The 15,295-nt window shown below is 40.0% G+C and overlaps 1 protein-coding gene across 5 annotated transcripts in view; it reads left to right on the forward strand.

The window, feature by feature from the left end:
* The window catches only part of RTKN2 (rhotekin 2), a 51,082-nt gene extending 36,254 nt beyond the window's left edge, over window positions 1-14,828 (forward strand). For all 5 annotated transcript variants that reach the window (XM_071438607.1, XM_071438608.1, XM_071438609.1 and 2 more), the window contains 3 exons: window positions 5,836-6,001; window positions 7,896-8,003; window positions 9,966-14,828. In XM_071438607.1, the coding sequence (XP_071294708.1) occupies window positions 5,836-6,001; window positions 7,896-8,003; window positions 9,966-10,519 (828 nt within the window). In that variant the 3' untranslated portion in view covers window positions 10,520-14,828. The remainder of the gene's footprint in view (window positions 1-5,835; window positions 6,002-7,895; window positions 8,004-9,965) is intronic.
* The last annotated feature ends 467 nt before the right edge of the window (window positions 14,829-15,295 follow it).

Genomic DNA, 15,295 nt, shown 5'->3' on the forward strand with positions numbered 1-15,295 from the left:
GCTGGTTTTGTCCAGAGCATAATAACTTTGGAGATGCTGTTCTCTAGGATGATATTATTGCTGTTGTTCATGCTCCGAGTTTAAAATGCAATTTTAAAATATTGCTTACTATTTGACCAAAGAAACAGTAATTAACCTGAAGTAATATTTAAATTAGTAATGTTATGGGAAGGACCTTCTAGAATGGCAAGTATTAGAGAGAACAGATGCTTTCAACAGCTGGTTTTGGTGCAGGCACCAAGGGTTAATATCCCATAAGGATGGGCAGAGGAGTTAAATGTTGTTTGCAGTACCATGGCTGGGTTCATCTCACAAAGGGAACAGACCCGTTTGGGAGCTGTGTTAAGCACAGGCTGCTCTGGGTTCTGCTGCTGAGCTGTGAGTGCCAGGCAGGCCCAGGGCAGTGCTGGGGGCTCCAGGCAGGGCAGCCTTGGCTCCCACCTGTTTGCCTTTCACCAGTTCTCTTACCCCACTCATTACCCGGCTGCACAAACCCCTGGGTGCTGCAAGCACGGGGCTCAGCCGTGGCTGGGGACATGTGGGGCATGGGGTGACAAAGAATGACTCTTACAGCAGCAGAACCAGCTCTGGGTGCTGCATCCTTCTTCAGAGTGAGACTGCTGAGGAACCCAAACATTTAAATGGGTTGTAACAATGTGACCTGTTTGTGTTAGGATGGTTTTTTAATTGCTAAGATTTAAATTGATTCCTTAAATAAAATTACCTGTTTTTCTAGTGCTATTTTTTCTTCCAACTGTTTATACATTTACATTAAATAAATATTTATGCTGTGATATATATTTAAGTAGGTTTACTTCTTCAGTCACTTTCAATTTCACTAAGTCAGCCTCTGCCACATATCTGTTTTCCAGCTATTCACGGTATCAGTTAAGAAATGATAAACTTTAATAAATTATAGAATGACTAAATAATTCTAAAACATGACAGGAATATTTTTTAAAATTATCTATCAGGCTGCCTCATGTCTTTTCTTGGGGTTCTCTGTTTTAGTCTAAATCCTGATTTTGCTTTTCCTTTTAAAATAACCATATTGTACTAAGATATTTTGCTCCTTCAAGTAACCTATGCACCTAGAACCTAAAATCCAGCTTGATAAGCCTGAGAGATTGTCCTTATGTTTGCAGGGTATCCTTAAAGCTAACTTGTAAAAGGTACATGATTTATTTGTCTTACACCATTTTACAAAAATATCAGGCTGCTGGAGAATGACTGTGAATCCTTCTTCAATGGAAATAAAAACAAACAAAAAAAAGAAAATGCTATTGAAAACATATTTGGATCCTTTACTACTTAAACAGTTTCTCTTGAAAATAACTTAATGCCTGCAGATGTTTTCTGATTCCTTTGTTATGAAATTTCTCTTACGGATTAAATGGAAGCAGCCTAATCGTATGGGCTTGTCTGCTACGTGTTGTTAAAGAAACAGCAATTTCAAAGTGAAAGTTGAGACTGAACATCAACTCTAGACATTCTAACTAAAATCTCTTAGGGTTGCATATGTGGCATTTTCATTTGTAATGTGAAGTTGATCCTTTACATGTAATTTAAAGATACTTTCTGAGAAGTAATGAAATCATCTGGATTTATGAGAAATTCTCTGGAAAACGTTCACACCAATAGCTGTATTTCCAATTCCCTTTGAATTGAGACTTGAAGCCATTAAGACCAGCAAAGTCATTACTTCAACTTTAGATGACTTCACTGCTACTGCTGTTGAGCAAGAATGGTTCTGCAGTTCCTATTATGCAAGTGCTACTGTTATTGTTCCAGCTAAATGTGATTATAACATATTATATTGCACAACTAAGTAGGAAAAGAGAAATGATATTTTCTGTAGCAAAGAAAATTTACTGGAATCCAATTTGAAGAAATATCCTTTATAGGCCAGTTCCTGATATTTTTTTCAAGTTTTCTTTAATTTGAAATGAAAAATAAAGGCCTTGCCTACATGTGATAGCTTAGTAAATTGGTGCATGTTCCAGCAGTTCACATTAGTTGCTCAGTGTTTGGAATACATAATCTACTGTGTTTGGTACATAGATTAGAAAACTTCTTTTGTGCCATGGGTGCCTGAAGCTTGAGGGATTCTGGGATCTTGCTTCAAATTGCTGTAGTCCCACGATTTCCTTCCTGGCATATTTTGCCCATGCAGGCTTTGTCCCGGGGCTCTCTCCGTGCCCCCGCTGATGGCTGAGGGGAGCAGGGTGAGGAGTGAGGGTTTACAGCCACAGGCTCATGGGAACACTGCTGATCAGTGCAGCAGGAGCAGAGGCACAGAATCAATTACCTTGAATGACAATCTTTGGTGGTACAGCTGTTCTCCCTAGTCAGGTACAGGATTTTGTTGGAAAATGTGATGGTTGCAGCAGTGTAACTTCAAGGGAACCATCCATATTTCTAGGGAAGCAGGGAGTTCATCCTTGGGCTGGAGCAGAGGAACATGGATGTCAGTTCTGGACCAGGTGAGCTTTTAGGGAGCCAGCAACATGAGCAATATTCACTGTGTGTGTGTTGGGGAACTCCAGCACAGGGAAATGAGATAAGCACTGAAAATATCTGTATTCTCTGTGGTAAGGACTTTGTCCCAGTGGTTGGCTTAGGAAAAGCCTTTGTAACTGTGAAAATGTATTGGAAAAGCACAGACTAGTTCAGTACCTCCCAATGTCTGGTATCTCATATCCCATTGCTCGGTTCAGTCTTGCAGTTGCTTGAAAGATGTTGTGGATGCAGGCAGGGGAAGCAGGTAGAACACCCAGATCCTTGTATGCTCAAACTGAGCAGTTTGAAAGCTGCTTTATTGGCTCACTGTTGCTTCCCAAAATGCTTGCTGGTCATGTATTGCTATCTCCTTTTCCATGTTTTCAGCTGCTGCATTGCTCCCAAGAACAATGGCACAGATATCCTAATATTGCTTATCCATGTCACACTCACACGTTGTACTGACCAGCCAGTGGCCATGAGGATGTCACATAAGTACAAGCTCACAAAACAAGGAAGGGACAAAATATTAGCTGATAGACTGCATAAATGTGTTTGAAAGACATAATTTGAAATTAAACAATTTTTCTCTGCTTGCCTAAAAAAAAATTTCATGGAAATTATTAATATTACAACAGAAACCAATGCATGTACAGGTTATACTTGCTTTCAGTGTTGTACTGAATTTCAGTTTGGTTTATTTTTTTGTACTAAAAACAAGAAGAGAGTTTGTTGTGTGTTATTTGATTTTTTTACCTTAAAATAGATACACAGAACTTGGTCTTTAGGTTATTCAATATTTTTAAGAACTGTAATTTGTTCTGATGTCTTAAAATGGTCTTTATAACCAGTGCTTCTTAGTGTGTCAGGAATGGCTTATCAGGAAAATGTTGTACTGCAGCAGTAAAAAGGTTCTCTCTGTGTCTTCTTGTAAGCGTAAAATATAAGCTTTCCAGGCAAAGGGATTTTATTTGTGGGGAGAAATATAGAGTAAGGTTGGTATTTACAAATACCATATATTTTTCCCTCTTAGTCTTTCCCCATCTTCAAAGAAACAATCTTTTGCATAAAGAATATAAAACTGGCTTCAGCCTCCCCAGAAGAGTCACTTGAGTTCAAGATTCAATTGTTTTCCTGTTGCCATCCACTGATTGTTCTGCTCTTTACAATTGCTACAGCAGGGTTGGTTCAGTTTTTTTATAAGACTGGGAAAGATATTATTACAACATGGTAAATTAAAACACTTTTTGTTGTGTTTTTTGGGGTGGTTTTCTGCTTGTTTTGTTTTTGTTTTGTTTTTAATAGCTTTTTGTTGGTTTGGGTTTTGCTTTTATGAAGTGGAACTGGGCACGTCGTGTAATTCACCCAAGCTGACAAATTCATCAGCCCATTGCTGCAATGGCGTCTCGTATGACTGCTGAAATATTCAAGCATCAGATAGAGATTGTTGCTTGAGGATTCATCTCCTTTGAATAATACCACAGTTGTGGGATAAAACCTGCAGCAAACATCATTAAATAAACTTGTGTGTATGGTATGCTTGAAGTTCTTACCTGTCAAATGTTAATCTATTTGATTTCATTTTTTGCTGGTATCTATGGTTACCTGAGTTAATGGGATATAGAGCACTGATGGATGAATTACTTCATCTCCTATTTTTAGACAGAAGAATTTAAATGAACATATCCATCAGATATGCTACAAGCAGTTGTTGGTATTTCAAATGGTTACTTCAGTAATGCATTTAAAATCTGGGGAATGGCCTGTAGAGTAACTTTTGTTTTTCTGAGTATCGGAACTAGGCTTATCCCCATGGGATCCCGTGCGTAAACTTAATTTCTGTAGGTGTATGTTTAATGTCTTTAGCAGATGTTTGACATTTGGTTGAGTTGAGTAGAAGGGAACTGGTTGTTCTGTCCTCCCTGATTTTGAGGAGCCACCTTTGTGGTCAGGTTCCCTGTCCATCCAGACAGGAGATGTTTGAACACAGCCCTGGCTGTGACTGTTGGCTTCCGTCAAATCCTGGGCACTGCCAGGAGTGCCCCGGGGTGGCAGGGGGGCAGTGCAGGCTCCTGCTGGGTGTTAGGTGTCCTCATGTCCTGCTGGGTGCCAGGGCTGCCTGCAGGGGGCTGGCTGCTGCCCTGGCACCAAAGCTCATCACTCTGCTCTCCTGGGTGTGCCAGCAATCCTCTGAGGAGCAGTGCTGTAATGGGCTGCTGCTTGTTCAGTCAGCTCAAGTTGCATGTGCAAAGATATTCCCAGGGCTTCTACTTTACTTCTACAAATAAAGTGATGTTAGTTGTTTTAATTTGCTCATCATGTTGTGATGAGCAGCAATGTTGACCAGTTGCCTTCTGGAATTCTTTTAGTTGTGTTTTAGCTAAACTTAAAGCTTTTAGCATTTTACACACACACAAAAATTACTGAGTTAGGGATAAGTGGTTTTTTGTTTGTTTTTTTTAATTGTAGTATTGCCATAACAAAGAAAGTGAATACTCTGAAAATACCACTGGATCTAGTCTAGAGCAATTGAACTATGTCCCTGAACAGAAGGAAAAACCTTAACAGTGCTGCTGTGTAATCTGAGAGCTTTTCTAACTCTAGGTGAAGAGATTTTTAGACTTGTGTTATACTTTTTGGATATATATACACATTTAATTATTTCTGTGTAACTTTTCCTAAATAAGTTAAAACTAAAATGTCTATTTTTAAATGGGAAATAATTTTTTTCTATTAGAGAAGAATCTTGTTCTAGTAGAACTGTATGGGTTACTGCTACAAATGCCCCTTTAAAGATGGCCTAGGTAAGTTTCTTTTTAATTTTCCCGTCACTATTGTATTACCCTGCCTGTGGTGATGCACTAAGATGAACGTTAAATGGATACAAGTTTACAGTGCAGTGGGTAAACAATGGCCCAGGGAAGTGCGGTAGGAGGTGTAAATGGTGGCTGTAATAATGTGGTTGTCCATCTGAATCAAAGGAGCTGCTTGCTGTTATTCTGGATTATTCACTAAACTGCTGTGGAGAAGAGTGGGCAGTGTGAGATGAGCTGGTGAAGGTAGAGAGGGGAACACTGAATTACAGTACATTCTGTAATTCAGACTGAACTGTGATAATTGTGCTTTATTCCCTTATTTTTCATGTTTTATGCCATTTTAACAGTTTTATGATAAAACAATTTTATAATCAGTTCCTGACATTGGTTCTTTTTTTTCCAATTGGGCATTAATCTGAAGTAGACAAAAAGGCAAATTCTACCTTCCTTACGCTGTCATTGGCCCTAAGTTGATGGCAGTGTGAAGCAATAAGTCATTAGCACAGTTTGTTGTTCCTAGGAAACCAGGATTCGAGCTGTGGATAAGGACTCCAGGAGAAGAGCCAATAACTTCTCTGTTATCAACCCCGTGTCTGGAGAGGGTGTGACCCAACGTTTTGCTACTGACAGTAGGGAAGAGCTTCATCAGTGGATGGAGGCTTTCTGGCAGCACTTTTATGATCTGAGTAAGTAAGCAGGCAGTGCTGGCAGCGTGCCCTCCCAATGGGCATTATGTAACATCAAAGGGATCTTGGAGCAATTTGAATTGCAATTGCCTCATAAGCCTTTGTTTGCAGGAACGAAAAGAAATATATTCTCTGGGATAATACTGGGTGGTGGTCTAAGTCGTTGGAAGGCAAATATTTGACTAAACCAAAGTTCATGTGTTCTTGCAGGAAATCAGAGGCAGAGTATGTCCATCAATCTCAAAAAACTTGTTCTCTCAGCAGTGTTCTTGATAATGTTTTTAAAGACTGATAAATTCTCACCGTCTTTTCCTCTTCCCACTGTAGTGGGAGGAGTCCACCTCTGCCTGGGCACCCAACCAGTGGTCTGTTGGTCTGGTGAGATCCTGCAAGCATAAAACCTTCGTATGGAAGCCTTAGTGACAAGTGGGGAGGATGCTGGGATCGTGTGGGGCCTGGGCTAGGATGGGGATTCAGCCAGCTCTTGGAAGCAGTCACACGTAAACTTGGGGTTTCCTTGCTCAGCAGTGTTATGGATGAATTAAATTACAACTTGTTATAACAGGGATTGCTTGATTCTGTGTAGTTCAAAGGTTTTGGTAGCTCTCATCACATGGGAATATGCTCACCCAGGCACGGTCCATCCAGCTGGGCAAATACACACTGCTTACCTGGACCTCAGCCTTTGGAACAGCATTAAAGGGTTACCCTAATCCTGTGGCAAACCTCTGGAACAACCCTGATCTGACATGGCAGAGAGAACTCATTTATTGGTGTGAAATATTGTTGAAGTTGTATATTGTGCTCCTTGTTTATCACCAAATCTTTATTATAAAAACTACAGAGATTAATTTGCCTGTGTCTTTTTTTTCTGCTTTCTGCTTGACTCATAGATTTACTGAGAGTAGAGACTGTCAGCTTTTGTGCTGCCATTGACAAAGTAGAGTTGCTTCCTGGTAGGCATTTTTATCAGGTCAGAAAACAAAACCAGGTCAATTAATGAAATATCAGTCTTTAGTCAGAGACAACACCAATCAAATAATTGAATTGAGGTTGTAGAAACTCAGAGTCGTAGTCGTATTTCCAGTCATTTCTAACTTTGATTTACAATGAGAAAAAGCACTATCAATTAAAGAAACACACCAAGCAAAAACTAGGGCATCCTCTTTAAATTATCTGTAGAGTAGGGTAAAAGATCTACTTCTTATTCATTATAGATAGAATACTACCCACCGATTTTTTGAGACATTTTCTTTGGATTCAGAAAAAAATGGGTCACTTGGCATTTAAATGCCTTTTTTCTTCCCTGGTTCTAAAATTCTCTTAAAATTAATGTGCTCAGAAAACTTGGAATGATTGGTATGAACAAAGTAATTTTACTGTGTCTTGTTTTCCTTAAGGTCAAAATCTATTAATAGAAAAAGAGGTTTTCTTGTCTGCTAAGGGATAAAAGGCAAGTTATCCTCTATTAAAAACAGAATGTTCCTTTGCCATGACATTGTAACATTGCTGTATAACATCCGGCTTGCAGGATATTGGAGGCTGTTCCTGATAACTTGATGAAGCTTCCCAAACCTTAATTTTTTAAATGTTTTTCCCCCTTGGATTTATACTGTTTGGGGATTTGAAGGCAAATTATGATCTTTAGCCATCATAGTGTAACAGTAATGCTGGAATGCTTAAATTCCAGCTAGGATCTTATGACCTTTGTGCTAAGAGAATGAATACAGAGGTGAAAATACAAATTAATCCTGAGCATTCTTGCTAAACAAAAGTAAATTGTCACTGTTTAGTATTACTTTGGAGATAGTTTCCTGACACAACCTAATAACTTCCATTTTTTTTCCAGGCTGATGTGTTTAAGTTCCAGTCATTGTTCTCTTTTCTCTCTCAGGCCAGTGGAAGCATTGTTGTGAGGAACTTATGAAAATTGAGATTATGTCACCACGGAAACCACCTTTGTTCTTGACAAAGGAAGCGACCTCCGTCTACCATGATATGAGTAAGTGGGATTTGCCTTTTCAAGTTGCAGAGTAACAGAAACAACATTGTCTGAATTCAGATGGCTTCTGGTGTTGGTGGTGAAACACTGAGTTTTTCAAGGACAATTCAGACAATGAAAGAGCAACATAACTGCATACCAAGGAGTTGATATTAAATCTGAATTTGTAACAGTGCAAATAATGAATACACTTTTATACCTTGAGCTAAAAAATCTGCAGTCTCCCCTGAACACACTCAAAACAGCTGTCACTAGAAATAAACACTCATGGTAGGAGTAGTATACAGCTCAGGAAATGTAAAGGTAAAATAGTCCAGCTTGCAAACCAATTGCATGAAATTAATCTGCCGTTCTTACAGCTATTTGAAGGCTTACCTAGCATAACTTACCTAATTTTTTGGTCTTTGGAAATGATGTGGAAAAATATGCTTGGAAAATCTAGCTAGAACATATCAGGGACTTGTATTTTTGCAGAGAAAAATGGTATGCAGCAGGATTTTTTTAATAGTTTTGTTACAGAAATAATATTTACAGACTAGAAAAAGTAGGTCACTTTGTTTTACTGGGTCCCATGCAGTATTGACTGTGAAACACTGTACAACTCTAAATGCCTCACTGCTTGCTGCTTGGGATGGAGCTGTGATGATGCTCAAAATGCCATGTGGGTCACTGAGTTACCATGCATCAGAGCACTGAACAGTCAGGTTTTATCTAAGCTGTGAATGCAGAGCAGAAATGCAGTAAATGAACCACACAGAAGCTTTACAAAGGTAACACAGTAGCATAATTCCACTGATACACATGTACCTCAGTGAGGAGCAGAACACAAACTCCATTTCACTCTTAACACACCATTTTTTTCACCATTTTTTCCTGGATTATATATAGTATTTGTAGCACCCCGTAGCCAGCACTGGTGAGGCACCTCAAATCCTGTGCTCAGTTCTGGGCCCCTCACTACAAGAAAGACACTGAGGGGCTGGAGTGTGTCCAGAGAAGGGCAATGGGGCTGGGAAAGGGTCTGGAGCACACAGGAGATGAGGGGTGCCTGAGGGAGCTGGGAGTGTTCAGCCTGAAGAAAAGGAGCCTCGAGGGGACCTTATGGTTCTCTCCAAGTACCTGGAAGGAGACTGTAGCCAGGGGGGATTCAGTCCCTTTTCTCAAGTAAGGAGTGATAGGATAAGAGGAAACAACCTCCAGTTGCCCCAGGGGAGGTTTAGATTGGATGTTAGGAATTTCTTCACAGAAAGGATTACCAAGCAGAGGCACAGGCTGCAGTGGTGGGGACACCATTTTGGAGATATTTGAAAGACAGATGTGCAGATGTGGTGCTTAGGGACATGGGTTGGTGGTGGACTTGGCAGGGTTAACAGTTGGACTTGGTGACCTTTAAAGGCCTTTTCCAACCTACACTGTTCTGTGATTCTACTGAAAATCAGGTACTGCTGCTGTTTGAGGCTGGTACTACTGCAGTATACATGGAAAACTCAGTAAGAAGAATAAGAAATGGAGCAAGGCAGTCCTAAGGCACACAGGGAAAAATTATATATGTAAAGATGTCCTATTTTCTACAGCTGGCAGCACAGGACTATTTAGTCAGACTTTCATGGGCCTCCTGTGAAACAAAATTTTCAAAGCACTATACAACAAAATGTATTTAATAACTAATACATACAGGTTTCCCTGTAGTACTTTATTTTTTCTTTTACTTGGAAAGAAATATTGGTGCCTACCCTGCTGCCTCAATGCCAGCTGTCACAAAAATAATTCCCTCCTGTCACCTCAGTTCCCTCTTGGATAGCATATGTAATATTTTCCATTTTATCCATTAATACTCTTAGTTCAGACTTGGTGAAATAGTTAATACAGGTTTGTATTCTGAGTAGTAATAAGAAAATAGATAGAAGTAAAGTCATTGGTGGTGTTTTAATCTGGGTTAATTGCTGTCCCTTAAAATTACAGGCATTGATTCTCCAGTGAAACCTGAGGGCTTAGCTGATATCATACACAGGAAAATTGAAGAGAGCGATGGTGAGTTCCTTCTTGGCCAGCAGAAAGAGCCTGCATCTGCCCTGTGGGCATCACTCTTTGATGGATCTCATGAGATGACTGTTCAGAAAAACGTGCATCCGGACCCAAGAAGAGATACTACCAGTCCTAATGACAGCAGAGGAAAGAAAAGAAGAGCTCCACCTCCGCCCTCTGATAAGCCACCCTACAGTGCAGAAGCCCAGGTGAACACAGAGCAGCTGGGCAAGGAAAACTGGAGGAAGCCTGACCACACACCTGCCTGTAGCTCTTCCTTTGAGTCAGTGTTAGCTACGAAAATGCAGCAGCTGCAAACCCCCATTGCTCCTCCTCGCAAAATTGGTCTTTGTGGGAAAAGTGGTTTAGCTGGCCTGGGGAATCCTGTTTCTCTGCTGAGCAAGACCAAGTCTGAAACCAAACCAGTCCCAACCCCTAGACATAAAGGCATCACAGAAATACTGGACCCCAGGTCCTGGTTGCATCCATAGGCATCATATTTAGCTTAGAGGAGTCTTTGGAATTTAAAGTTTTCCAGCCTTCTCCTAATACCCTTCATTAAAAGTAGATTTTAGCATTTAGCTCAAGTGTTTGCTGTGAGCCAGGGCATTACTGCTAGCTGCAGTCTCAGCTGTATTCATTAGTGCTCTTATCTAAATAATTGCACTGGAATGGGGGGTGTTTATCTGTCTGGAGTAACGGTGCTATTTCTGAAAACAATAGTTCAGTACTTTCCTCTCGAAAAAACCAGTGTTCAGGGTAACCTCAGCTGTCCCCACAGCAGGGATGTTACCAGTGCCTTCTACCAGTCCCTCAGCTTAGCCCAGCCACAGCTCCTCAGACTACTTAAGTGGGAATTCACACATATTCAGCACAGATCTTGCAAAGCTGATTTTCTTGGGCTCCATGCTTGCTGCATCCTCTCTCTCCCTTGCTGTTTAGGAAACGCTGCCTATATGGTAATCAAGTATGAAAAGCTTTTGTGCTGTTCTGAATGGCTCTGTAACTCCATACAAATTTCTGAGGCAGTTCTCTCAATTTAGTGTGGGATTTCCCAAGTTCCTGCTGGTTCATGTGCAATTGGAATGGACCAGAATTATCTGTCTTTCAGCAAGGATATGATCCATCACTGCTGTTTTATTCTGGGCTAAGACAAGCATTTAAAAGCAGTTGCTTGGGTATGTGCTCATCTTACAGTTGTTTTTCCTGGCAAACGTGGGTCTGTAACACAGCTCCTCCTTTGTGGAGCCTCTCAGCTGTTCCTGCTAGGGAGCTGGTTTGTAAACAGGCAGTGATACTGGTAAGCAAACAGGGCTTTTCCACCACTTGTTCCTTCTGCAGTAGCAGAGAATAAGCACTTCAGGTGAAGATACTGAACTTTGAGATTCTTTCATCAGACTGTTCACTTCTGTTTCACTTCTGTAAGGAACTATGGGTTGTTAGGGTTCCTGTGGCACCTGCAAAACATCTACTGCATGAGAAAAAGCTGTGTTCTCTTGGATCCACAGCTTAAATACCCAGCCATTTCCTTGGTTGATGCATTTGTCTCAGATGCTGGAACTTATCCAAGGGCAAAGGTCTGCCTGCAGTTCTCCCTCTGGAGACTTGGTGCTCAGACCTGTGTTGAGAGGGTCATATCAGCAACTGTATACATACAGTTCATTTTTTTTTTTTTTTTCCCAAAATATGGATGGCCCTGGGAGCTTTACCATTTCTCCATAAGATACTGTGGGCATGGTTGGTTGGTTGTTTTATTTTATTTAATTTTTTGTCTTCAGCTAAGCTCTTGGCTCCACAGTTGTAAAGGTATCTGCTGAATTCCCTCAGTAGTTCATTTGGGATGGGGTTGAGAGGCAGGTTTCATTTACAAATCCTTTTGCAGGATTAGAGCCCTTTGTTCTAGAATGTCCTTGTTCATTCTTTATTTAATCACGTTCCATTTTCCCTCTGAAACAACCATAATCATTCTTACAATAAATCATGCTGTTACTTAAGTGGATGGTTTGTGAATGGCTTATAAATAGGAACAGAGAAACTGAAGAAAAACTACATGATTATGTAAATCAGACAGTCAACTAAGTGGACTGTACAACTCTGAACAAGAAATGGGAAAAATTGGGAGCGGGGGAAGAATATTTTCCAAAATGCAGCTGCAGTTTATTTAGCTTTAAATCTAGCCTTAAATGTTTCTGTGCTCAGAAAGAAAAAAACACCTTTTCTTGGTAACCCCCTTTAATTTTGTAGCTATATTTTTTAAAAATCTCATAAATATATAAGGATAAATCTCATAAATATATAAGGATAGAAGGCACCATGATGAGGATTTATTTTTAAATTCAACAGACCATTGAATTTCAACAAGCTGTTTCTCTATTAAATTCAGTGGCTTTGTTTTGAACTGAACATACGTATTTTAGCAAGGCATTTAATATTAATTTGAAGTCTTCAAGTGATGAGAATTCACTCATACCTCCTGTTGCAATACTTAATTACCCCAGGTACATTTTTCACTTGATTTTCTATTTGCATTTCTAGCTCCACCTTAAGTTATTTCGGTCTTTTTATGCATTTGATTGCTTCTATTGATCTCTGTAGTATCAGCTTTTCTAATTGCCTGTGTGTAGTTATAAATCATGATTATGTCCCTTTTAACCTTTTCTCTGATGAGACTGAATTCCTTAACTTTCCTATGGCAGTGGATGTTATCCAAGACTAATTAATCTTCACGTTCTTCTCTGGATTTCTCATGTACAGAAGTATTTGTAAGGGTGACATCTGCATTAGATGCCACATGTCAATAGTGATCCATCAGGACGGTACAGAGCCATAATGTGATCCTCTTGCTCTGATGAATATCTCTCCCTCTCTCTTTCCTCAAAAATTGTATTATCTTTTCTTTTTCTTTTTTTTGTGGAAGCATTGCCTTGGATGCTGACTGGTATGGGCCAAGTCCTCTTCAGAGTCTTTCTCAAGAATGTGGTACATCATCCTCTTATTATCTTACCTTATATTTTCTTGGAAATACAAATAGTATTTTACCAGCATTAAAATACTGCTCATGAAGTGATCCAGATTGCTCTAAGTGACCTGTCCTCATTCTTTACTACTCCAGCAGTCTGCATGTCCTTTGCAAATTTATTGCAAGTGATTTTTACAGTTTATTCCAGATCATTGATTTTTAAAATTGAATGCAAGGTAAGGTTTGTAGAGAGAGGTGATAAGTTTTTATTACATCAGTGACATGGGTAGGGGGTGGGGAAAGCAAACAGGCAGGCCATTGAATTTCTGTCCCTTTTGTCCCAGAGCTTTTAAAACTTTCAGTAAGATGGCAAACGGCTAAATTTCTTGCTGAATCCCTATTAATACTGTATCTTGACGTTGTTATTATGATATTTTAAAGAAAATTACATGTTCATCTTTTTTTCAGAAAGTTACTCAGGGTTCTTGTGGGTAACTCCTCAGTGCAGGTGTCTTTGCAAGCCAAGCTTAAGATATGTAAGAATAAAATGCAACCTTTTGCTCAAGCCCTATTCTCCATGAAGCTGTGTTGATGTTTTCTATCTATCTTTAAATTAGACTCATGTGGGCCAGTTCATGATATTGCAGTGACCACCACTAAGCAAACAAGGCCATTCATTATTCTGTTTGTCTGCTTCAGAACTTCATAATCCCTGTTATGAAGAAAGAGTTGATTCAGGTTTTAGTATTTATTGCTACTTTGCCTTTCTTTCCCCTGCCCCGTTCTGTCTTGCCATTAGTGCCTTTGCATCTTCTGTGAAGCAAGTTGGTTTAACCAATAAAACCTGCAGGCTCCCAGGAAACAGAGCTCAGCTATCCAATAAAGTCAGTGCCCCTGGAGGAGCTGCAGCAGAGGAGAATGTCATGTTTCACCATCTTAGCAGCTGCATTCAATGAGGATGCTTTAATTGCATGGCTCAAAATATCAGGGATCAGAACCCAGAAGTCATTTGGCAGCTTCCTGCTGGGATGAGGCTTGGAGGATTTGTGGCTGGTCCCAGCCCTTGTGTCCCATTCCCCTGTGCTCACATTTGTGTAGGCAGGTTGGAATGCTGTCACCTGGCTGGGAAGTCCATGAGAAACACTTCTGCCAGGGTGAATGGCTCCAATGAGCCAGTGCAGCACAGGGAGGACGTTGGTGGCACCTGCTGAACCACACGTGGGATTAGAGACTTCTCTGAGGAATGTGTCAGGCCTGCTCTGGAAACTGTACCTGCTTGTTCTCTGCTGGGATTAATTAATGCTGCTTAAAACCAGAACTGAGTGATTGGATGCAGTCTTGAAGTGGGGGAGACAGAAGTCAGCCTGAACTATTCTTTTAGGAAGTACAACTTGAAATTAATTGCTAGTTCAAACTTGAATATAAATTTCACAGAACATGAACTTCTGAAATATTGACTGAACAAAGCCTTAACTTATTAACTTTTTATATTTACATAATGTCTTCAGCTGTTCACTTGGTTTTGGAATGGCAGACGGTACTTTCTGTGGTTTTAAAGGCATTACCTTCAAATGCTTAACATTTTTACTAGTACTGTGGGGTTTTTTTCCCATGGTAATAATACTAATAGTTATTTTATGGTGGCTTGTACGTATTTGAAAATACTGTCATAGTATTCAGAGTTGATTTCTAATTAATGCAAACTGCCTTAATAGAAAAATGGAAATTTGGACACTAATGTATTGTGAAATGTTAGAACAGAAATCTTCTTGTTTTGCTGCTAGCATATTGTATTTCTGTTAAAATATGCAAGTGAAATTAAAAACGTTTCTAGAATAAAAGGTTTTTGGTGTAATTTCTTTCAATCTGGAACTACATTAAGCTTTACTCCAGTGTATAAGCCATGGGTGATGGCTGCTGTAAAATGAGAGCTCAGGAGTGGCTCCTTTTCCCTTGGGCCTGCCATGAATGTACCCCTGTAGGCTCATACTGACAATAGCAAACAGTATCAGCCTCAGTTTTCTGCCCTGGATGAAGGGAGGAAAAGCCAAACTGGCTTTAATCAGTTAAATCAATGCTCCCTGCTGTTCACTGAATCCAACAGACACCACCCTGAGTAGGTAAAGTCAGAAATGTTATGAGATGCACCTCTTTTCCACAAATGTGCCACAACAAAACACCTTGGTTTAGCTTTCATCTTACTTCTCTCATAGTCATGGAGGAAAAGATGCCATGACGCAGATTTACAGCCTGCTCTCCGCTTTGTAAGGTGGCTTCATAAATAAGCCACTGCCATCCATTGATTAAT

The sequence above is a fragment of the Agelaius tricolor genome, unplaced genomic scaffold, assembly GCF_023055355.1.
Source record: "Agelaius tricolor isolate 1412-34295 unplaced genomic scaffold, bAgeTri1.0.p SCAF_13, whole genome shotgun sequence".
Lineage (NCBI taxonomy): Eukaryota > Metazoa > Chordata > Aves > Passeriformes > Icteridae > Agelaius > Agelaius tricolor.